Source organism: Salmo trutta, chromosome 28, assembly GCF_901001165.1.
Source record: "Salmo trutta chromosome 28, fSalTru1.1, whole genome shotgun sequence".
NCBI classification, from domain to species: domain Eukaryota; kingdom Metazoa; phylum Chordata; class Actinopteri; order Salmoniformes; family Salmonidae; genus Salmo; species Salmo trutta.
In genome coordinates this window covers 39186395-39210662 of record NC_042984.1, presented here as the reverse complement: position 1 = coordinate 39210662, position 24268 = coordinate 39186395, and the positions used below count along the sequence as shown (strand labels likewise).

At 41.8% G+C, this 24268-nt stretch overlaps 1 protein-coding gene across 1 annotated transcript in view; it reads left to right on the top strand.

Moving 5' to 3' along the window:
* Window positions 1-5945: 5945 nt before the first annotated feature.
* LOC115166191 (glutaminase kidney isoform, mitochondrial) overlaps window positions 5946-24268 on the top strand; it is a 30967-nt gene continuing 12644 nt past the window's right edge. The window contains exons 1-4 of the mRNA XM_029719964.1: window positions 5946-6003; window positions 6098-6962; window positions 14149-14236; window positions 22155-22276. Coding sequence (XP_029575824.1) covers window positions 6748-6962; window positions 14149-14236; window positions 22155-22276 — 425 coding nt within the window. The 5' untranslated portion in view covers window positions 5946-6003; window positions 6098-6747. The remainder of the gene's footprint in view (window positions 6004-6097; window positions 6963-14148; window positions 14237-22154; window positions 22277-24268) is intronic.

The following is a 24268-nucleotide window of genomic DNA, read 5'->3' as shown; positions in this document are numbered from 1 at the left end:
TGATGGTGGTGGAAAACGCTGTCTCAGGTGCCGTCCCAGAATCTCCCATAAGTGTTCATTTGGGTTGAGATCTGGTGACTGAGACGGCCATGGCAGATGGTTTACATCGTTTTCATGCTCATCAAACCATTTGGTGACCACTCTGTGATGCCCTGTGATGGCGGCATTGTCATGCTTTTGGGGCATAGGCATGGTAGCCAAAATAATGGCCTGCCCAGCATTTTTGTACATGACCCGAAGCATGATGGGATGTTAATTGTTTAATTAACTCAGGAACCACACCTGTGTGGAAGCACCTACTTTCAATATATTTTCTATCCCTCATTTACTCAAGTGTCTCCATTATTTTGGCAGTTATCTGTACATAGAACTGCAATCTGCGCCGAAAGCATCACTCAAATGCATGCCTACTAGACGGCCATCTTGGGGACTTATTTGGAATGTTCTGTTTTACTGATAACTTCTGCCGGATTACTCAGCGTACCATGCCTTATGATCACAACAGTAGATCAATTGAACTGCACCTCCACAATGGTAGCCAAGGTCCATAGAACTTAACGTGAGATAGAAAACTGTCCATTCTAGACATTTCTCTCGTTCCCCTGACTGTACGCTGCCTCCGTCTCCCTGAGCACACAATAGGCCTCTGTGTGCTGGGCCCACGGAATGCTGTGAGATGGCAGGGCAGTGGGGATCGCTGCCTGATGAGGATGGTGGCTGGGGGGGTTGAGGAATGGTGGGGAAGGTGGGAGGATGGAGGGGTTGGGGGGGTTGATCATTCAGGACTGTATGACTGCAAAGAGGCTCCATGGGTCTAGAGGGTGTCTAGGTTTCGGCACGGTGGCCACTGTGGAGGGGTGGCTGTGGTTTGCTGAGTACACAGAGAGGAAGGGGGGGGGGGGGGGGTCTGCTTCAACGTGGGGAAGTCGAGCAAAGGACAGGGCCATTCTCAGTCTATAAAATATTTTTCTTATTGTATCCATTTTCTATTCTAATTTCATAAATGGTGCAGGAGGTAATATTTGTAAAGTTGGACAGTTTACCCAGATTACCAAATAGTAGATAACACAGAGACCATGGGACCAGAAAGGTGATAGAATATAATCTACTTTTTTTTTCTCAACGCTGTACAATTGCACTGTGTTTAACTAGAGGAACTCTAACTTCTGCTGAAGAGAACGAGGAGAATCTGTGGAATATTTGGATTTCAGTGCACATCTCTGGCGTAAAGATGTTTTGGTGAAAAAACTCCCTCCAGTGGAAGTAAGGTAGAACTGTCTGGCTACTTTAGCTTTAGCGGTGTGCCTTGTTTGTGTGTGTGTGCGTGTGTGCCTGTTTGCACTGTAAGGCCTGTATGTCTGTGTCATTATGGGGAGGAATGTGGGAGAGAGTAAAGTTGGCATTGAGTGAGAATTCCATTCACGCTGGGTGGTAGATGGATAATGGACCGTGTTCTTTAATGAGAAGCGAAATGAATGATGCCTCAAATCTCTACAATTCTCTAATTAGGGAGTTTTGTTTCACCACTCCGCACACAATTAAAATGTTCCTTTCGCTATGATCAATATCAAATTAACGTCTAAGAAGTCATCTAAAATTGAAAGCAGAGGATATGTTGAGATTGGAAAGTAGCAATTCCCTTTGGATAGTAAAAGCATAAAATGAAGACGTCGCAGACACTTCCTTCCTCATTGGCTTTTCTTCCAACATCATTCTAACCTTCTGTCCTACAAAGTAGAAAGCATGCCTCTCAGACCCAAGAGAGTTTAGCGAGGGTCAGAAAAACAAACCTTTCAAACCAAGACGTTTTTCCGCCAATTTTAGCATACCGGCAACTTTTTGCAGACTTTTCTTCATACTGTATTTGAACGATTTTGCCAACAGCAAAGCCTGTACTTGTATTTCCACCAACCGACGTAGTCATGATTGTGGTAATATGTTGAAAAGTCCCGCCAAACAACATCCCCCTCTTCCTCAGAGAACACCAGCGTAAATGGAGAAAGATGCCAGTGAGAAGTAGCCTGACTGTGGACAAAACACTTCTCTTTGTGGACTGTGGACTGTGGACTGTGGACAAAACACTTCTCTTTGATCTCTTCTTTAGCACTTCATGAAGTAGTTGTGATACTGGGGTTGTGTGCACTCTCTGATATTGTCAGGCGTGTGCGTACTTGTGGTGAAGTCAGGTGCAGGAGAGCAGAGAATTGTGAACAGGCGCACACTTTATTACGGCAGGAGAGATATACAGATGGACGCAGCTGTGTCAAAAAACCTCCTCCAGCCAACAAGGCAAAGTGTATAGCGCGCACAAATGTCACACAACATAAATGTATAGCAATACAAATAAGCTTCGTGAAAACACACGGAAAATAACAAACGCATAGCCTAGTGCGTACAACACGTAACACACAAACAATTTCACACAAAGACATGAGGGGGAACAGAGGAATAAATACATGTAGTGTGATTGGGGAATGCAAACCAGGTGTGAATGGAACAAGACAAAACAAATGGATAATCGAAGAATGGAGCGGCGATGGCTAGAAAGCCGGTGACGTCGACCGCCGAACGCCGCCCGAACAAGGAGAGGGGCCGACTTTGGCGGAAGTTGTGACAGATATGTGCTTGTGTGAAATCGTCCAATGATATTAGCTGGGTACAAGGTTGGGTAGGTTACTTTCTAAATGTAATCTGTTACAGTTACTAGTAGGTTACTTTCGAAATCTAATCCGTTATAGCTACTAGTTACTTGTCCAAAATTGTAATCAGTAGCGTAACTTTTGTATTACCCAAACTCAGTAACGTAACCTGATTACTTTTCATTACTTTTGGATTACTTTCCCTTTAACAGGCATTAGAAGGAGACAAAAATGTTCCATCAAACGCATTTGGTGTGTCATCATAGTGGTCTCTGACTTGTGGTCAGACTTGCTCATGTGGAACAAACTTAACTTTGAACCTTTTTTCAATGTTGAATTGAATGTCATTGAGAAAACAGAAAGGTGTCATCATTATTTATTTCCGCAAACATCCTTTCTGAATTTAAAAGTAATCCAAGAAGTAATCATGAAGTTTTTCTAAAGTATCTGTAATCTGATTACAATATTTTAGCTGGTAATGTAACTGATTACAGTTAGGTTTTTTTGCAATCAAATAACATATAATCAGTTACTCCCCAACCCTGGCCGGGTAGATACCACTATTTTTGAGACGCCCTGAACTGCTGAAGGAATCCCAGACAAGATTTGGACCCAACAGAAATATATAGCAGTTTCTCCTAAATGCAGGATATCTTGGTGACATTTTAGGTGAGTCTGTTAACCACTATATTTCACCAGAATACTTTTTGACCCAAAATCCTGTCCAAATACAGAATCTCCAACCCCCAAGTCTTTCAAACTGACTGTCCATTGTAGGTTCTTCTAAGCTCCAGGGCTTTATCCAGGCTCTCAGACTACTGAGGCTGAATCAAAGCAGCAGGCACCGGTATATTTCTTTTCCCGTGTGAGACGACGGGGGGGGGGAAGTTAAATTTGTGCAGGCAGGGAGGGTGGGGCATGGGGGGCTTCTCACACAAGATGGAGGCTGAGGGGACAAAGCTGGCATTCATGGGCTGAGGAATGGAAAACATTTTCTCCTGAAAACAGAGAAGCTACAACCCGGGAGAGGTAGTGTAGGGAGACCATTGGTTAGCGTGTGGCCCTTTGGAGCAGTCACATTCCTAGCGAGGCAAATCCAAAGGCTCCACCAGTACCGGGTGAGGCCTCGTTTATTTGGTAATGCAGGTAATATTATGTCACCTCGTAGAGTCAACTTGGAAGTGGATACTATAGCATTCTACCCAACAGCTGTACAGACTACACAGTCTAAAACCCACGTAACCTTATACAGGTGGGTGCAGAAACGTTTCAACTACGAGGACGTTTGGATGGAGAGTCTGGGGACCATTGGGGGCCTTGACTGTCTGCATGACAATCATGTCTCCTGAAAGAATTCCTTGAAGTGCCTTGAAGTGAGCTCCTCTTGATAGAATCTTGGTAAATGTAATCCACCAATTTATTCCTCTCCGTAGTGAGGTTTTTCATACTACATGAGAGATAGATATCCAATAAGGTACACATTGTAACTGTTTAAAAATGTGAGAAAAAGTTGATAAATGCACCTGTGTAGGTTCCTATTATCTTATGTTTACTGTAATAGCCCGTAATGTCTTATTAACCAGTCAAATCATTTCCCCTTAGCAGGAGAGGCTAATTTATACCAGTGTGCTGATAATGCTGAAGAAAAGGTCAGTTAGTGTGTTATACACAAGCACTGAGCACATGAAGGATCAGAGAGGTGAGGAGTGATGTATGGGCAGGCTGCCCAGACAGAGACTGAAGAACAAGACAGGAAGCCTGTCCCCTCACTCAGAGGCTTGTGGGTAGGAACACTGGGCCTGTGTGTGTGCGTGCGTGCGTGCGTGCGAGAGAGAGAGAGTGTGCTTGCACGTGATGGACCCCTGAGCGATGCCCTCTCATGGGATACAACAGACACACAGACAGTGACACAGCCCGGATGTGAGGCGCTAGATCTGGAGTGAGTCTGCCACCTGCAGGCAGAGACGTAAACAGACAGCAGAACAGGTCTTCTAGGTTTATGATGGAGTAGCATCGAGTTGCCTCAGCCTAGAAAGGTAAACCACTACCTGCACTGCCCTACTGATCTTAAAACGGTTGTGTATTTACTGTTTTTCAAGGTTGTGGATTTGAAAGGGTAGTGCATAGGGGGACAGGTTGTTATTTTAAACAAACAATAGAGTAACAGCAATGACGTCTTTTTTAGGCACTAACTCCAGCATGGCTCATTGGCCAAAGCCTATGGGGAACTGGATAAACACAGAGAATAAGGTCTGTGGTAAACACTGGCTTGGGCGTTCTTATACGTTTTGTTCTACGAGATTTTCATCAGCTAGCATCACTTTTTGGGACATTTATGTAATCAAAACAAGCACATGAATCACATGAAAGCTTCAAAATTCATAAATGTTAAGTTAACTGACTGATATTACGTCATTGAACAAAACATCTAAGATCTCCTAAGCGTGTGTTAACTTCAGACCTTATTTTCGGCGTTTATCCCAAAACCCCATTCTTTCCCCATTCATTTCCTGGGGTGGCAGGTAGCCTAGCGGTTAGAGTGTTGGGCCAGTAACCGAAAGGTTGCTGGATTGAGTCCCTGAGCTGACAAGGTAAAAATCTGTTGGTCTGCCCCTGAACAAGGCAGTTAACCCACTGTTAAAAGTACACATTGTTACAGCTGTAGTTTCCATTTCATCCAAGGAACTCTGTAGTTCTGTCATTGTGTTCTTGATCACCTCCCTAACAAGGTCCTGTTTGGTCAGACGGCCAGAGTCTGGGTAGTTCCATATTTTTACAATTTCCCAATGATGAAGACCACTGTGCTCTTGGAAACTTTCAACACTATAGAAATTGTTTTTTACCCTTCCCCAAATATATGCCTCATCACAATTCTGTCTCGTTGATCTACTGGCAGTTCCTTGGACTTCATGGTATAGTTTCTGCTCTGACATGCACTGTCATCTGTGGGACCTTATATAGACAGGTGTGTTTCTTTATAAATGAAGTCCACACAATTGAATTGGCCACAGGTGGACTCCAGTCAAGTTGTAGTGACGTCTCTAGGATGATCAGCGAAAATTTGATGCACCTGAGCTCAATTTGGAGTGTCATAGCAAAGGGTTGGGAATACTTATGTAAATGAGATATTTCTGTATTTCATTTTCAATAGCCTACATGTGCAAAAATGTTTAAAAACATGTTTTCACTTTGTCATTGAGGGGTATCGTGTGTAGATTGGGGAGAAAAACAATTTAATCAATTTTCAATTCAGGCTGTAACACGACAAAATGTGGAATAAATCAAGAATACTTTCTGAAAGCAATGTGTCGCTACACAAGCTACAAATGACTAGAAAATCCACCAATGCCATCTCTGCTCATTGGTATGCTTCATTTCACCATAGCTAATGTAACCATGAAATTGTAAGTAGTTGAATTTAAAAAAAGAAGGTCATTGTATTATTTATTTATTCACAGGTGATAATACAACTTCTTGTTCAACAGTTGCAAGAAGGTTAGATCATATTGCATCTTACAGCAAGGTATTTAAAGGTTTTGGCAACGTTTTCCATAGAAACTGCTCAGAAAAGTAGCCTATAATTAGATTTGTACTGTGCCCCTAGCCACTGAATCACGTAACTGAAATCATACCCATACGCGTGCCAAGGATCGTTAATTTCTCACCCTCTTCCCGGGGAAGAATCTAAACTGTATCCTCGGGACGTACAACTCTGACGTCACCCCATTGAGGTTGACAGCTCTACCCAGGTAAGAGTTAAGATTGGGTTTAGGTAAAGGTCGGGGTAATGGTAGGGGGTTATGTTAGGTTAGGTTAGGTTTGAGGTTTAGGTTATGGACGTCCCAAGGATCCCGTAACAGCACAGCCATCTTCCCGTTCTGGATTCACTTGTCATTGGTCACTGGCCCATTTCATCTGTCGACCAACTTCTGCCAGTCACAACTCCACCCCCCACGCGATAGTATCAAGTCCTCAAGTGCGCTCGCGTGCATGAAAACTGACATAAAGCCTCTGAGGAACGAAGCACTGGACACAGATCTGATTTCTCTACAGTGTTTATTATATTCTAAGTGTATTGTTCTTTTGGTTGCGATCCACACCTTTAATAATGCATTGTCTGAAACGTCTGCGGACTACTAATGCGGGAGTTTTACAACTGCTCAAACACGCTGTCAACTCCGCACGGGTTGGGAGCGACGGCAATGGCTTATCCAGGATCGAGCAACAATCTCAGCTGTTATGCACAAGCGCAGCGTCACACAGCCAGCGTCAGCAACCCTTCCATCATCAAGCTGTCAGTGACACAGACGAAGCAGAGTGCAGGTAAATACATACTCTTTCCCTAATTGGTACTGTAGAATAATGTGACTATGCAGTGCCTACAGAAGGGTTGCTCAACTGGCGGCTCAACTCGGCTCAACTGGCGGCTCAGAAGGGTTGCCCAACTGGCGGCTTATGTCCAACATTTTCATTGTTGGACATAAAATACTTTAACATCACCAAGATATCAATTTTAATTGAGGAAATATTTTCCCAAGTATTCCCACCCATAAATATAGACATATGTTATCGTATCCTAATGTAATACAGGTTTGAAATTATAATTTTTTTGTCAATTACTATATCTTTGTGCTTCTTGATGTCAAGCTGGAACAATTTATATAATTGTTCCAGCCCCCCGACCATCTGCTCAAGAAAGAATCGGCCCACATCTGAATTTAGTTGGGGAACCCTGGCCTACAGTGGTGACAAGTTGTCTCAAAGAGTGAAATGATATTCTTCTGTTGAGATCCTATAGGGTCGTTCCATTTAATTTCAATCACTTTTTGACCGCACCCCTTTTTGATTTGAACGAAACTTTCTATACATATTTGCCCATGGTAAAGTGGACAGAAACTAACTTTTTGAACCTGAATGCCAAAACATTTCGAAAATGGAAGTGCTCGAAGTTGACCCATTTTGCATACACTAACCTACCATGAGACATTCATGTCTTTATCACTGGAAAAGATCAACAGTCAAGTTTGATATCATTGAAAAGCTTACAAACAGGGTTGTCAAACTATTTAATCATTTATTGAAACATAAGACAAATATATATAATCATGTCATTTTTAAACCTTTAACTTAAATTATCAAAAATAATCTAATTTTCGCATATGTCATAACTTAGACCCTATTTTACATAATCGGCGGTGTTTGTTGTGTCCATCATAGGTTAAGACACAGCATGCTCTTGAATACAGGGTGGGTGTCATGTTGCTGTCTCGACCTCTGAATGCTCGGCTATGAAAAGCCAACTGACATTTACTCCTGAGGTGCTGACCTGTTGCACCCTCTACAACCACTGTGATTATTACTTGACCCTGCTGGTCATCTATGAATGTTTGAACATCTTGAAGAACAATCTGGCCTTAATGGCCATGTACTCTTATAATCTCCACCCGGCACAGCCAGAAGAGGACTGGCCACCCGTAGCCTGGTTCCTCTAGGTTTCTTCCTAGGTTCCCTGACTTTCTAGGGTGTTTTTCCTAGCCACTGTGATTCTACATCTCCATTGAGTACTCTCTAGGGTTTTAGGCGCGGTTCCTGTATAAGCACTTTGTCACAACTGCTGACCTAAAAAGGGCGTTATAAATACATTTGATTGGTTGGCTGAAACGGGAATGAAATGTACATTTCAACTTTAAATATATATATATATATATACTGTCAATCCTCCATAGGAAACCTATTGAAATCATAGAAAGATAGATAATACAATAGACATTTGCATTTATGATGATATTCCACGATTAATTGTATTTCTATGGTTGAATGACATGCACCCTTATTCAAGAGCATGCTGTGTCTCAACAGATGGTGGGCACAACACAAACACCTCAGATGATGTCAAATAGGGTCTAAGCTATAACATTTGCGAAAAACAAAATAATCAGTTAAAAAAAAGTACATAATTGTCATTAAGAATTACAATTCAAGAAATTCTAAAATAGTTTGTCAACCCTGTTTTGTAAGCATTTAAGTGATATCAAACTCAACCGTTTATTTTTTCCAGTAACGAAGACATGAATGTCTCATGGTCGGGTGGGGTATGCAAAATAGGTCAACTTTGAGCACCTTTATCACCTAAATGTTTTGGCATTCAGGTCACTTTCTTACCGCTTCTCCCATAAGCAAATATGTATGGGAAGTGCTGTTCAAATCAAAAGGGGTGCGGAAAAAAAGGGATTGAAACCAAATGGAACGACCCTATAACAATGAGTTAGTGATTTTCAGTGATGGGGAGTAGTGAACTACATGGCCATCAGCTAGTCATTTAAATACATGTAGCTGTAGCTTGGTGGAGGAAGTTGAACTAACTGCAAATCTTGGTAGTGTTTTCAGTAGTTACCCACTGGGCACAGACGTCAATTCAATTGGTTCAACGTCATTTCATTGTAATAATGTGGAAGCGACATTGATTCAACCAGTGTGTCCAGTAGGTAAGAACTTGTTTCGCCATGTAGTGGTGTATCTAACTGCTGGAACTACACACTACATTTTTACAAAAATAACAGAAAATATGGCTAAAGTAGGCAAGATTTCCTTTCTTTTTCGCCATCAGACCTGCCTAATTTTCACTTGAAACAGTTTTTGTGTTTAATAGGCTAAATGACATTATGTTAACTTCTGACTCCAGAGTGATCTATTCTTCCAATTTGTATTTGATGACGTTTCAGATTTAAATATAACTTTTCACGAAGTTGTTTGGATGTAGTAAACTACTTTTTCAAAGTAACTTTAAGTAAACTATATGTTTCTAGATTTAGTGTTGCTTAACTTCTTCCAGTGTGAAGTAATCGGTAGCTTGGTAAACCACTAAGTGTACAAAACATTAGGAACACCTTCCTAATATTGAGTTGCACCCCATTTTGCCCTCAGAAAAGTCTTAATTGGTCGGTGCACGGACTCTACAAGGTGTCGAAATAATTCCACAGGGATGCTGGCCCATGTTGACTCCAATGCTTCCCACAGTTGTGTCAAGTTGGATGGGTGTCCTTTGGGTGGTGGACCATTCTTGATACACACAGGAAACTGTTGAGCGTGAAAAACCCAGCAGTGTTGCAGTTCAAATCGGCGTCATGAACTGTGTCTCAATTGTGTCAAGGCTTAAAAATCTTTCTTTAACCTGTCTCCTCCCCTTAATCTACACTGATTGAAGTGGATATAACAAGTGATATCAATAAGGGATCATAGCTTTCACCTGGATTCACCTGGTCAGTCTATATGTCAGGGAGAAAGCAGCTGTTCCTAATGTTTTGTACAGTCAGGGTATAATTTCGGAGTACCATCCCTATAACTGCAGATTTTTTATTCAAATTAGGCTTGTCCACAGGAAATGAAATTAAGCTATTATTTTTGATTCAGACATTTTGTTATGCATACAAAGTGGACTTCAAACGAAATTCCCAATAATACTCCATCCAAACAACTACTTTAATCAGACTAAATGTAGGAACATGGAGCTGAATAGTCAGTGGAATTGGTTTGAAAGCAGATGTTAAGATGAACTACACTTCTACACTACTGTGCATTAGATCTTCACTACACTACTGTGCATTAGATCTTCACTACACTACTGTGCATTAGTTCTTCACTACACTACTGTGCATTAGATCTTCACTACACTACTGTGCATTAAATCTTCACTACACTATTGTGCATTAGTTCTTCACTACACTATTGTGCATTAGTTCTTCACTACACTACTGTGCATTAGTTCTTCACTACACTACTGTGCATTAGACCTTCACTATACTACTGTGCATTAGATCTTCACTACACTACTGTGCATTAGTTCTTCACTACACTACTGTGCATTAGACCTTCACTATACTACTGTGCATTAGATCTTCACTACACTACTGTGCATTAGACCTTCACTATACTACTGTGCATTAGACCTTCACTATACTACTGTGCATTAGACCTTCGCTATACTACTGTGCATTAGACCTTCGCTATACTACTGTGCATTAGACCTTCACTATACTACTGTGCATTAGACCTTCACTATACTACTGTGCATTAGACCTTCACTACACTATACTACTGTGCATTAGACCATCACTACACTATACTACTGTGCATTAGACCATCACTACACTACAATGCATTAGACCTTCACTACACTACAGTACATTAGACCTTCACTACACCACTGTGCATTAGACCTTCACTACACTACTGTACATTAGACCTTCACTACACTACTGTGCATTAGACCTTCACTACACTACACTACTGTGCATTAGACCATCACTACACTACACTACTGTGCATTAGACCATCACTACAATACACTACTGTGCATTAGGCCTACACTATACTACTGTGCATTAGGCCTAAACTACACTATACTACTGTGCATTAGACCTTCACTACACTATACTACTGTGCATTAGACCATCACTACACTACACTACTGTGCATTAGACCTACACTATACTACTGTACATTAGACCTTCACTACACTACTGTGCATTAGACCATCACTACACTACACTACTGTGCATTAGACCTACACTACACTACCGTGCATTAGACCTTCACTACACTACACTACTGTGCATTAGACCTTCACTATACTACTGTGCATTAGGCCTACACTATACTACTGTACATTAGACCTTCACTACACTACTGTACATTTGACCTTCACTACACTACTGTACATTAGACCTTCACTACACTACTGTGCATTAGACCATCACTACACTATACTACTGTGCATTAGACCATCACTACACTACACTACTGTGCATTAGGCCTACACTATACTACTGTGCATTAGACCTTCACTACACTACTGTGCATTAGACCATCACTACACTACTGTGCATTAGGCCTACACTATACTACTGTGCATTAGACCTTCACTACACTACAGTGCATTAGACCTTCACTACACTACTGTGCATTAGACCATCACTACAATACACTACTGTGCATTAGACCATCACTACACTACACTACTGTGCATTAGACCATCACTACACTACACTACTGTGCATTAGACCATCACTACAATACACTACTGTGCATTAGGCCTACACTACACTATACTACTGTGCATTAGACCATCACTACACTACTGTGCATTAGGCCTACACTACACTACTGTGCATTAGACCATCACTACAATACACTACTGTGCATTAGGCCTACACTACACTATACTACTGTGCATTAGACCATCACTACACTACACTACTGTGCATTAGGCCTACACTACACTACTGTGCATTAGGCCTACACTACACTACACTACTGTGCATTAGGCCTACACTACACTACACTACTGTGCATTAGACCATCACTACAATACACTACTGTGCATTAGACCATCACTACAATACACTACTGTGCATTAGACCATCACTACACTACACTACTGTGCATTAGACCATCACTACACTACACTACTGTGCATTAGGCCTACACTATACTACTGTACATTAGACCTTCACTATACTACTGTGCATTAGACCTTCACTACACCACTGTACATTAGACCTTCACTACACCACTGTGCATTAGACCTTCACTACACTACTGTACATTAGACCTTCACTACACTACTGTGCATTAGACCTTCACTACACTACACTACTGTGCATTAGACCATCACTACACTACACTACTGTGCATTAGACCATCACTACAATACACTACTGTGCATTAGGCCTACACTATACTACTGTGCATTAGGCCTACACTACACTATACTACTGTGCATTAGACCTTCACTACACTATACTACTGTGCATTAGACCATCACTACACTACACTACTGTGCATTAGACCTACACTATACTACTGTACATTAGACCTTCACTACACTACTGTGCATTAGACCATCACTACACTACACTACTGTGCATTAGACCTTCACTATACTAATGTGCATTAGGCCTACACTATACTACTGTACATTAGACCTTCACTACACTACTGTACATTTGACCTTCACTACACTACTGTACATTAGACCTTCACTACACTACTGTGCATTAGACCATCACTACACTATACTACTGTGCATTAGACCATCACTACACTACACTACTGTGCATTAGGCCTACACTATACTACTGTGCATTAGACCTTCACTACACTACTGTGCATTAGACCATCACTACACTACTGTGCATTAGGCCTACACTATACTACTGTGCATTAGACCTTCACTACACTACAGTGCATTAGACCTTCACTACACTACTGTGCATTAGACCATCACTACAATACACTACTGTGCATTAGACCGTCACTACACTACACTACTGTGCATTAGACCATCACTACACTACACTACTGTGCATTAGACCATCACTACACTACTGTGCATTAGACCATCACTACAATACACTACTGTGCATTAGGCCTACACTACACTATACTACTGTGCATTAGACCATCACTACACTACACTACTGTGCATTAGGCCTACACTACACTACTGTGCATTAGACCATCACTACAATACACTACTGTGCATTAGGCCTACACTACACTATACTACTGTGCATTAGACCATCACTACACTACACTACTGTGCATTAGGCCTACACTACACTACACTACTGTGCATTAGGCCTACACTACACTACACTACTGTGCATTAGACCATCACTACAATACACTACTGTGCATTAGACCATCACTACAATACACTACTGTGCATTAGACCATCACTACAATACACTACTGTGCATTAGACCATCACTACACTACACTACTGTGCATTAGACCATCACTACAATACACTACTGTGCATTAGACCATCACTACAATACACTACTGTGCATTAGACCATCACTACACTACACTACTGTGCATTAGGCCTACACTTTACTACTGTGCATTAGGCCTACACTATACTACTGTGCATTAGGCCTACACTACACTACTGTACATTAGGCCTACACTACTGTACGTTAGGCCTACACTACTGTACGTTAGGCCTACACTACTGTACGTTAGGCCTACACTACTGTACGTTAGGCCTACACTACTGTACGTTAGGCCTACACTACAAACACTACTACACTCTCCTGGTGCTGGGGAGAAAAGAAAAACATAGAACATTGTTCATACACACTTGTCTTTAGTGGTTAAGTGCTCTTTTGCACGTTGTATGTTTTGAGAAAAGTTATGCAGATGAGAGTCAACTATCAAAACACAGTTTACAACATATATGCACTGATAATCTTTAACAATGACTCTGTCAGACCTACAGTAGTATTGACATCACAGGAAGTTGGTGGCACCTTAATTGGGGAGGACAGGCACGTGGTAATGGCTGGAGCGGAAATAGGGGAATGGTATTAAATACATGGTTTCCATGGTTTCCATGTGTTTGATGCCATTCCATTGGCTCCATTCCAGCCGTTATTATGAGTCATCCTTCCCTCAGCAGTCTCCACTGATTGACATGATGCACTGTGTTGTCTGGTCTTCACAGGAGCAGGTTGATCTCTGGGATGGAGGACCTTCTCTTCTACACCATTACAGAGGGCAAAGAGATGATCCCTGTCTCTCAGTTCATCTCTGTGAGTCTCCATCTCATCACATCCACCCTCACTGTGTGCCACCAAACAACACTAACCCATACAGTGTTTTTTTTAATTTAACCTATTTATTAATTATTTTGCTGGAATGCGCATTGATCATATTGACAACTACTCCGGCTTTCCGTGAGGTCCTTTTAAAGTTGACCCAACATGTACTGTACCACAACACATTGTAGTTCCTAAAGTGGCCTTTGGGCTTGCTGTTTTCACTTGAGCTAAATGCACACCGAAGGAATCCCAGGAAGTGTAAGACGAGCCAAGGCAGGAATCCATCACACCATGTCACAAGCCCAGGCTCAGGTTTGAAAAGTGTTGGGGAAATGCCTTATGTAACTTTATGACTAACAGACAGGTGTAGCTGTTAATGAGGCTAGAAGTGAATTCTCTTAGGCCAATTGCCACGAGTGTAAAGGGTTATGTGGATAGGGCAAAATTGAAATGTTTCTTACAGAATAAATATGAAATGCATAAGCATTGTAGCAATTGAAAGGGAACCGTTTGGAGATTGTGGGAACGTTATTAGACCAAAGTGGAGGACACAACAGTTCAGCTGACACATGACTGAATCCAAAAATGACACTGTTGATTTTATGTGCATTTTATATTTACTGTACTTTTCGCCGCATTTGTTGATAACGAAATCTAAAAATATTTTGGATCAGGAGCATCAAGGGGGTCCAATCCGGCCTAAGTAAAACATTTTTGGGGGGGGGGACTCAATTTACTTTAAAATGACTAAAACCAAATCAAAACTGTGTAGAAATAATAATGTGCCTATATTCATACAGTTTCTTGACTGTCCAGCTCATTAATAATCACTAGACAGTCAGGTCGCATCGATAATTCCATAAACTATGGTTATGGGACTATTATTAGCACATTTTGAAAGCAAGGAAATATAACACATTTTCACTATGGCCCTCATGGGATTTTTTTTATTTGTAATTCAAATTTTTTTTTTTTTACACAATAGACAACAGGCAATTTCTGTTCAAAACAACCCAGGGTATGACGCCATGTCAACTGTACATCAAACATAGTGATCATAAACACTGTATACAGTATGACATGGGCTTTTATGATATGGAAATGTGATGTGCACGTTTGGACTCATGGGCGTTTGGCTTGTATGACATCAAAGCGGTATTTATTATAATAATCAACGTCTCATCTTTGAAAAAATAAATAGACTACTCAAAATGTACAGCATTTCCCTCACTCAGACAACAAAACATTTGCAAAAGTTTCCCAATTCGCGGGAGGGATGGAGGTCTCTTCTCGCCGCGTGCGGTGCTCAAGATCAGATGTAGTGCGTCTTATTTTGTGTGAAGTGGTCAAAGATAATGCAGTAGCAGGGGAGTGCGCAGTGCTTCTCAAATGTACATTTCTATGCGTTCTCCACATTCTTGTTGTCACGTTCGTCGTAGGAAGGAGACCAAAGCGCAGCGCTGGTATCGTTCCACATCTTTTATTTTAATGTGAAACTTTGCAAAACAAACAAACTACAAACAAAACACAAACCGTGACGAAAGTGGTGCAACATGCACTAACTCAAAATAATCTCCCACAAACACAGGTGGGAAAAACAACTACTTAAATATGATCCCAATTAGAGAAACGATAACCAGCTGCCTCTAATAGGGGATCATACAAAAACCCCAACATAGAAAAAAGAAACTAGAACCAAACAACATAGAACTAGATAATCCCCCCCCCCCCCAGTCACGCCCTGACCTACTCTACCATAAAAAATAAGAGCTCTCTATGGTCAGGACGTGACACTTGTCCTCACCAGAACGTACTCAAGAGAACTTCCTCGAACTCGGAGCATGAGAGTGTGGCGCGCGGAAGTATGCATACTGAGAAACACCTGCTGTGTTCCCTCCCAGGGCTTTTACGACACAATTTAGAACAGGGATGGGCAACTCCAGTCCTCGAGGACTGAGTGATGTCACACTTTTCCCCATCCCTAGCAAACACAGCTGATTAAACTAATTACATTATTAGTTGTTTTAGCTGGGGGCGAAAAGTGTGACACCGATCAGGCCCCCGAGGACTGGAGTTGCCCATCCCCTGATTTAGAACATCATAGAAGTCTCAGCGCAGTTGGTGAAGAAGTCATACAAGCGCAGTCATCCATAGCACCATGCATGCTAAACTTGGCATTTTACGATGTGTGAAGAGACTCTGTGTCCAGTGTCCCCTCCCAGTGCTTTTACACCATAATTCATACCTTCAGAGCCTTTCTTGGTGCCCCTCATATGCATATTCAAATGAACTCTGAACAGTACAGGGTACCGGGGTCTATTAAAAGACTGGGTGGTGTTGTGGCACGGCGTGACATTTGACAGGCCATTGTCTCATGAACTTTGAATCATCATCATGGCTTTGAATCAAAGAAACACTGGTAATGGTTTTTAGATGGCTCTAACCAATGACTGTATATGAATAAACAAAGCCATCACTCACGTGACACCATTCATTACTATGCGAAGACTCATATAGTGCATTTGAAGCCAAGAAAGTCGGTTAAAGGCCCAGTCCAGTCAAAAACGTGATTTCCTGTTTTTATATACATTTCCACACTGTGAAATTTCAGCCTGTTTTGGTGGGATGGAGTTTTGGCCTGCCTGGTGACATCACCAGGTGGTAAAATTAGTTAATATACCAATAAGAAATACATTTCCAAACCTCTCTGCCAATAACAGCTAGTTTTCAGTTTTTCCTTTACCCGCTATGAACCACTCCCAGACAGTCCTAGCTAAATTCTTTGCTAAGAACCTATTTTTAATTATTTTTTGGAAAACAAGCACAGTAAGGTACTTAATTGTTACCCAGAAATGATTTGATATTGAGATAACAGCTGCATTGGACCTTTAATTGGGATAGGCGTGCCACTAGCGCCAGCCTCGACAACATCCGGTGAAATTGCAGAGCGCGAAATTCAAAATAAAAAATTTGTAATATTAAACATTCATGAAAATACAAGTGTTATACATCGTTTAAAAGCTTAACTTCTTGTTAATCCAGCCACTTTGTCAGATTTCAAAAAGGCTTTACGGCGAAAGCACACTATGCGATTATCTGAGGACAGCGCCCAGCACACAAAAGCCTTACATACATTTTCCAACCAAGCAGAGGCATCACGAAAGTCAGAAATAGCAATAAAATAAATCACTTACATTTGAAGATCTTCCTCTGGTTGCAATCACAAGGGTCCCAGCTACATAACAAATGGTCCTTTTGTTCGATAAAGTCCTTCTTTATATCCCAAAAAAGTCTGTTTAGTTGGCACACTTGACTCAGTAATCCACCGGTTTCCCTCGTTCAAAATGCATACAAATGAATCCCGAAAGTTACCAATAAACTTCGCCCAAACAAGTCAAACAACATTTCTAATCAATCCTCAGGTACCCTAATATGTAAATAAACGATCAAATTTAACACGGAGAATAGTATGTTCATTACCGGAGATAAATAACGAGGTGCGCGCCCTCACCAGAGCGCACTACAAACACTACAGCCCAAATGGGAGCCACTTAGAAAACTACAAATTCTAGCTCATTTTTCAAAAAACAAGCCTGAAACTCTTTCTAAAGACTGTTGACATCTACTGGAAGCCCTAGGAACTGTAATCTGGGAGGTATTCCTTTTATATTCCCATACACAGCCATTATAATGAGTGGTGAGCCCAAAACAACATTTTCCCGGATGGATTCTCCTCGGGTTTTCACCTGCTGTATCAGTTCTGTTATACTCACAGACATTATTTTAACAGTTTTGGAAACTTTAGTGTTTTCTATCCAATACTACCAATTATATGCATATCCTAGCTTCTGGGCCTGAGTAACAGCCAGTGTACATTGGGCACCTCATTCATCCAAACTTCCGAATACTGCCCCCTATATTTCCACACTGTGAAATTTCAGCCTGTTTTGGTGGGATGGAGTTTTGGCCTGCCTGGTGACATCACCAGGTGGTAAAATTAGATAATAGACCAATAAGAAATAAAGTTCCAAACCTCTCTGCCAATAACAGCTAGTTTTCAGTTTTCTCTTACCCACTATGAATCACTCCCAGACAGTCCTAGCTAAATTCTTTGCTAAGAAGCAATTTTTAATTCTTTGTTTGAAAACAAGCACAGTAAGGTACTTAATTGTTACCCAGAAATGATTTGATATTACGATAACGGCTGCATTGGACCTTTTTAAGATGGTGTCTCATGGAGACATAGAGTGCAGTTTGAGCTACTCCAGGAAGTCACGGCTCAGTGCTGCCACCATTCATTTAGAATCTCAAGTTGAAGGCCGACCGGGGTATGGCAGGCTGCCATTAGCGACTAAATTATCCTTAGGGATGGTTCCAAATATACAGAATGGTTACCTGGAGGAAAATGGGGGAGGGTCATGCTTTTTCAATTTCAGTCATGGGGAATGTTTAGTATTTTTTTTAAATCCAGTCCAGGGAAGGGACATGTCATTTTCAATCGATGACATTTCTAGATTTCTCTGTGTTTTAGAATTAGTTGCTTATTAGGCTATATATTGATGTGTGCCCGATGCCGCCTCTCATTTCTGAATCTTCACTGGGCGCGCAATATCAAGCGCGCCTATAGGCCATTTTAGTGTGCTCTCAATCAAATGATCCATAGGCTATGAAGTGCATGCTCGGAGAAGCACAGAGCAAAGTTGCATTTCTAACAAAGCTGCTGGGGATGATGTAAATAAAACTAATCTGCATTACACACCGCAATGGATATTCCAACCCTGAGCCCCTGCTCTGATCTTGCTGATCCAAACCTTTTTTTGTGCTGCCTAACCAAGGGCTGTGCTGTGCAGGGCTATGGTGGCAGTTCAGGAGGAGAGTCAAAGGCTTCTTCCGAATGACTGAATTATCTTGTGAGCGGACTAGCCTTATAGCCTATGTTCTGTTTGAGAAGCGGAGAGCGAAGGCGAGGAAGACCGGAGGTCAACTTTGATAGCTTGCTACTACTATAATAGATTTTTATTAAAAACAATATTTCTTGCCCATGATGTATTTATCAGAGTTATTGACCTCACAGTAAAACCAGATTAGAGTAAATGACGTTGTGGTGCTGAAACTTGAAGCAGCAGCTACAGCATAATCAATGGGAAATGGACAGTTCATGGTGCTGAAACTTGAAGCAGCAGCTACAGCATAATCAATGGGAAATGGACAGTTCATGGTGCTGAAACTTGAAGCAGCAGCTACAGCATAATCAATGGGAAATGGACAGTTCATGGTGCTGAAAGTAGGCAAATTATAGTAGGCATAATTCATTTCAACGTCTTCATTTTAATTAGACTTTACTAACCACAAGGGGGCTTTGTGTTGGAGCCTATTTCTTCCTATTTAAGAGGTAGGCGTACCAGTTTGACAGATGAAATTAGGCAATAGGCTGCCATATTCATAATTCCTCCACCCACCATGTACTCTTTAAATAGGCTACCTCCGTGTCAGTGAATGGCTGTTAAGTTCAATCCAAGACTCGAATTGAGGAGGTATGAGAGGGTATTGCATAGGCCTACCTTTCATTTTTTTTAAAAAGCACAGGCCTACCCCTTGTTAGCTTAAGATTTTTAAGAAAATAAAAACGGATCCGATTCTATAAAGTGATCTGTTACCGTGCTTTGGTCAGCTAGTTTTGCTTTATGCTAGAAATAAGATTTAAAATACCTGGGAAAGGATGCAACACATTATCACAGCTTATTGTGAAATAGACACAAACTACTTATTTGAAATTCGTGACAGGCACACGAAAAGTACAATTTTTTTGTTTGTATTATGCGATTTTCATCAAAGCATTTCATGCGTATTACACCATTTTCTTTCTTCATAACACATTCGTGTACATTACACAAATTCCAAAATGTTGTGGCTAAAGTTAACTAGGCCAGCTAGTCTAGGTCCAGAACCCGATGGGTTAGGCCAGAGCCAGAACACACGTGGGTAAAGCGGCAGTTTGAAAATTCGTCACTGGCTTTGATACTCTAATTGGTTAGAGACGATCCAATCGCTAATGACTTTGTTTTGTACAACACCCATCGTGCCCCTCATCCCCACAAACAACTTTTATGATGGCAGTCGCGACTGAAGTATGTAGCGTGCGACAGAGCAGCGGAAGAATATACTGTGAGTCGTCAGGCTACACTTTCTCTGCTTCTCGCAGTTTTTTTCTTTCGTGCTGACAGATTTTGGGGCAGAGTCAAGCCTCTCGCTTTGCCTCTTCCTCTCTGAGCACTGTATTATCTTTGTGTGCATGTCACATACCAACATGTCTTACCACCTTGTATTTTAATATGGTGCAATGCTTGATATTCTTACATAATGATATCTGCTTTGACCTTATATTGATCTGCCAGTTTAGAGGAGGGAGCCGTTTTGTTATGTTATGCTGTATATGTTTGGCATGACAGGGAACAGTAACATGGCAGAGGAGTTGGCTGTATCACACAGTGATCTGAAAGGACTGTCACTGAACTGTAGCTGTGGTTACCCCCCCCCCCCCCCTTTTTTTCTCCCCAATTTCATGATTACGATCTTGTCTCATCGCTGCAATTCCCCAACGGGCTCGGGAGAGTCGAAGGTCGAGTCATCGAAACATGACCCGCCAAGCCGCGCTTCTTAACACCCGCTCGCTTAACCCGGAAACCAGCAGCACCAGTGTGTCGGTGGATACACCATCAACTGACAACCGATGTCAGCCTGCAGGCGCCCGGCCCACCACAAGGAGTCGCTAGAGCGAGATGAGCCAAGCAAAGTTCCCCTCCCCCAAACACTCCCCTAACCCGGACGACGCTGGGCCAATTGTGCGCCGTCTGTGGGACTCCCGGTCACAGACGGTAATGACTCAGCCCGTCACTACAACCCCAGGCTGTAGTGACGCCTCAACACCGCGATGCAGTGCCTTAGACCGCTGTGCTACTCGGGAGGCCAGCAATTCTGTTTCTTAACTAGTTTCATTGAAGTACTTTCTCTTGCTGTCCTATACAGTATGTCTGAATATATCAGCCTCTCATGAAAGCCACTGCCCGATGTGAAGTATTGACATGTGATAATTAAACACAACAGTTCAGTGAAGCAGTGTGTGTGTTGCTCATTAATGCATTGATCAGACACTCAGGCTTGAAAATAACCTTCCGGACCCTCCCAGGAGGCAAGTCTGCTGTCACTGCATATGATGCCCCAGAAATAGGCACACTTGTTGCATATAGATGTCAGAATGACTTGAAGTTGGCTTAGGGGAGGGATTTCAATTAGTGATGTACTGGTGAAAAAAACTAAAGTAGGTGGATAAACTCTGATCGCTGGTTGCGGTGGAAAAAAGTCACGCTCCCGTTTTAATGCATTTTTCCGCCAAAGGTGGGCAACAAAAACCTCTACACCACTGATTCCAATACAGCAGGTACAGTATGTGCCTTCCTCCATTACAGAGTCGTTTACAGGACTGCTTGAACCCTTGTGGCTGCTCACTTAATGGGAAACAGGGTTGGATCCCATTCAGGTATTGAATATGACCCACTAAAACAATTATTGTAGTCCTGTATATCCTCAGTTTATCTAAAACGAAATAAAAGTAATTAAATTATTATTAACCTTTTTAATGTACTACACGTCCTTATCATTATGTACAAATATATATATCGACTCTATTAGGCCCAGCATCTGCAGGACCAGCATGGGGGTTAGCTCAGCAGTCTACTGAGAGAGCTCAAATATGGACCTCCCTACCCTAGAGATGCTGTGTCAGTGTTGATCAGCTCACCACAATCCCATTCCCCTTTCTCCCCCCCCTCTCCCTTCTCATTTCTCTCGGTCTAATTTTGTCTCTCTTTCTCACTCTCATTTTGTAAATGTTCCTCTCTCCTTCTTCCAGGCGTTGAGGAGCACAGGTTTATTGACATCGGATCCCAGGCTGAGTGACTGTATGCGTCAGCTGCGCCAGTCAATGCAGGACTCTGCCGGAACAGTCATGATGGACCAGACGCTCTTCAGGAAGTGAGCGATGCTCTATTTTCACGTTAACCCCTTACACTCGTGGAAATTGGCCTATATGGATAAGAATATGCATGAAATTGAAAGGGAACACTTTGGAGATTATGGGGAAATTATGAGATGAGGACACAAGACTGAATCCCCAAAATTACACTGTTGATTGTATGTGCATTTTACATGTACGGTACTTTTCACAGCATTTGTCAATAACAAAATACTTTAGATGCATTCAGTAACATACATTTTGAAGTAGTTGCAAGATAAGGAGAAAAGATGACAAGGGTTTGAGTAAAAGGTCTAACTGGTGTGGCCGCACACCTCTCCAAACTTTGCACAGTTCCTTAATAATTTCAATGCACTTTTATGACTCGAGGAAAGAGCCTTCAACTAGAAGGTGCTTGTTTGAGCTCTCCTAGCTTTGCCGTTGAGGAACTGAATCAAGCACACTTGTACTTTTTTATTTGTAATACAGCACTGCGTCCCCACCGTCACACAATTACTGTTGTTGTTTACACAATCCAAAAAAACGGTCCATTTGAAATCGCAATCTGAGTCAGGTGGGAATAATTTGAATGTTTATTCTGTTGCCAACATGACTAGCTAAGTTATAAAATACGATCATACATGGTTAGGCTTTTAAAAGGCACTTCAGACTAACAGATTGTAATTTTTTGGTGCATAGAATGGCGTGCGTTCAAATGCGTGTTCTGCTGCAAAAAAAATTTCACAGTACGACAAATGCAGGCCCGTTCTGTCCAGGGTGTAACGCATGTCATCCTTGTAACTGTGGATCAAACCTAGCAATCATAAACGTTGATCGTGTAAATTACACGTTATCAAATATAGAAATGCGAAGTGTACGTTTGGACCCATATGGGTGTGCGGTTTGCTTGTGTGACATCAGTGATATATTTATTGAAATCTCATCTTTCAGAACACATCGACTCCTCTGCGTTTACAGCATTCCCCTCACTCAGACGACAACAAATGTGCAAAAGTTAGCCCAATTTAGCGGGAGGGATGGGGGAGTCTTTTTGTTGTGTGCGGTGCTCAAGTTTAGAACCGCTCAGTCAAAACCCATACAACGCTGTTAACCGGAGAACCTCAGCTCTGACGTCATGTATAGTATTTTACTGTACAGCCACTGGGTTCCAATTTGGGTGCTTATCAATGGCAAAATCGTTTTCAACCCGTATACAGGATGACAGGATCTGTGAGTGAAAAGGGCTACTATTCTTACCAATGTCCCAACCACTCTCTCTGAACGACCAACCAGTGGCTTGATAACAATCTGAGTTTTACAGAGAATGCAGGTTGTATTTTTTTTATTTTTTAAAGCAAGCCAACACCTGTTCTTAATCAGGAAATTAAATGGGTTTGGGGTCAGCCAGGATGTTCTGGAGAGGGTGTACAGCAGCTTGGTAGAGAGCATCCTCACATTCAATATGACAGTCTGGTAGTCATCTGAGCGTGAGGGGCAAAAGCAAACTGACCAGCATAGTAAACACAGCCAGCAAAGTAATTGGTCGACCACAGGCACATTGTGGAACAAAATGTTCCACAAGGCAACCAAAAAGAAGGCACTGGCTATCATTGGCGACCCCTCCCACCTTCTACACCCTCAGTTTGAGAGGCTACCCTCTGGCCGGCGCTTCAGTATGCCCATGGCCAAGAAGAACGTGTTCAAACATTTATTTGTTCCTTGTGCTGTTGGACTACTAAATGTAAAGTAAATTGTATCGTTATATGTACTTATCTATCTAGTGCAGTTGGGACAGTGGCTGTTTGTGAGTGAATTTATTAATGTCCTCTGTTAGTATACGCAACATGGTGGACTGACTGGTTTAAATGTGTATGATGTGAGAATGTATGTGTATGTGATTCTTTTAATGGAAAAATGTCCATCCTGGATGGACAAAGTTTTTATTCTATTCCTTTCTCTAATGATTTGGGATAAGATGGAATGGATATATCCTTACTTGGCCATTTTATCAT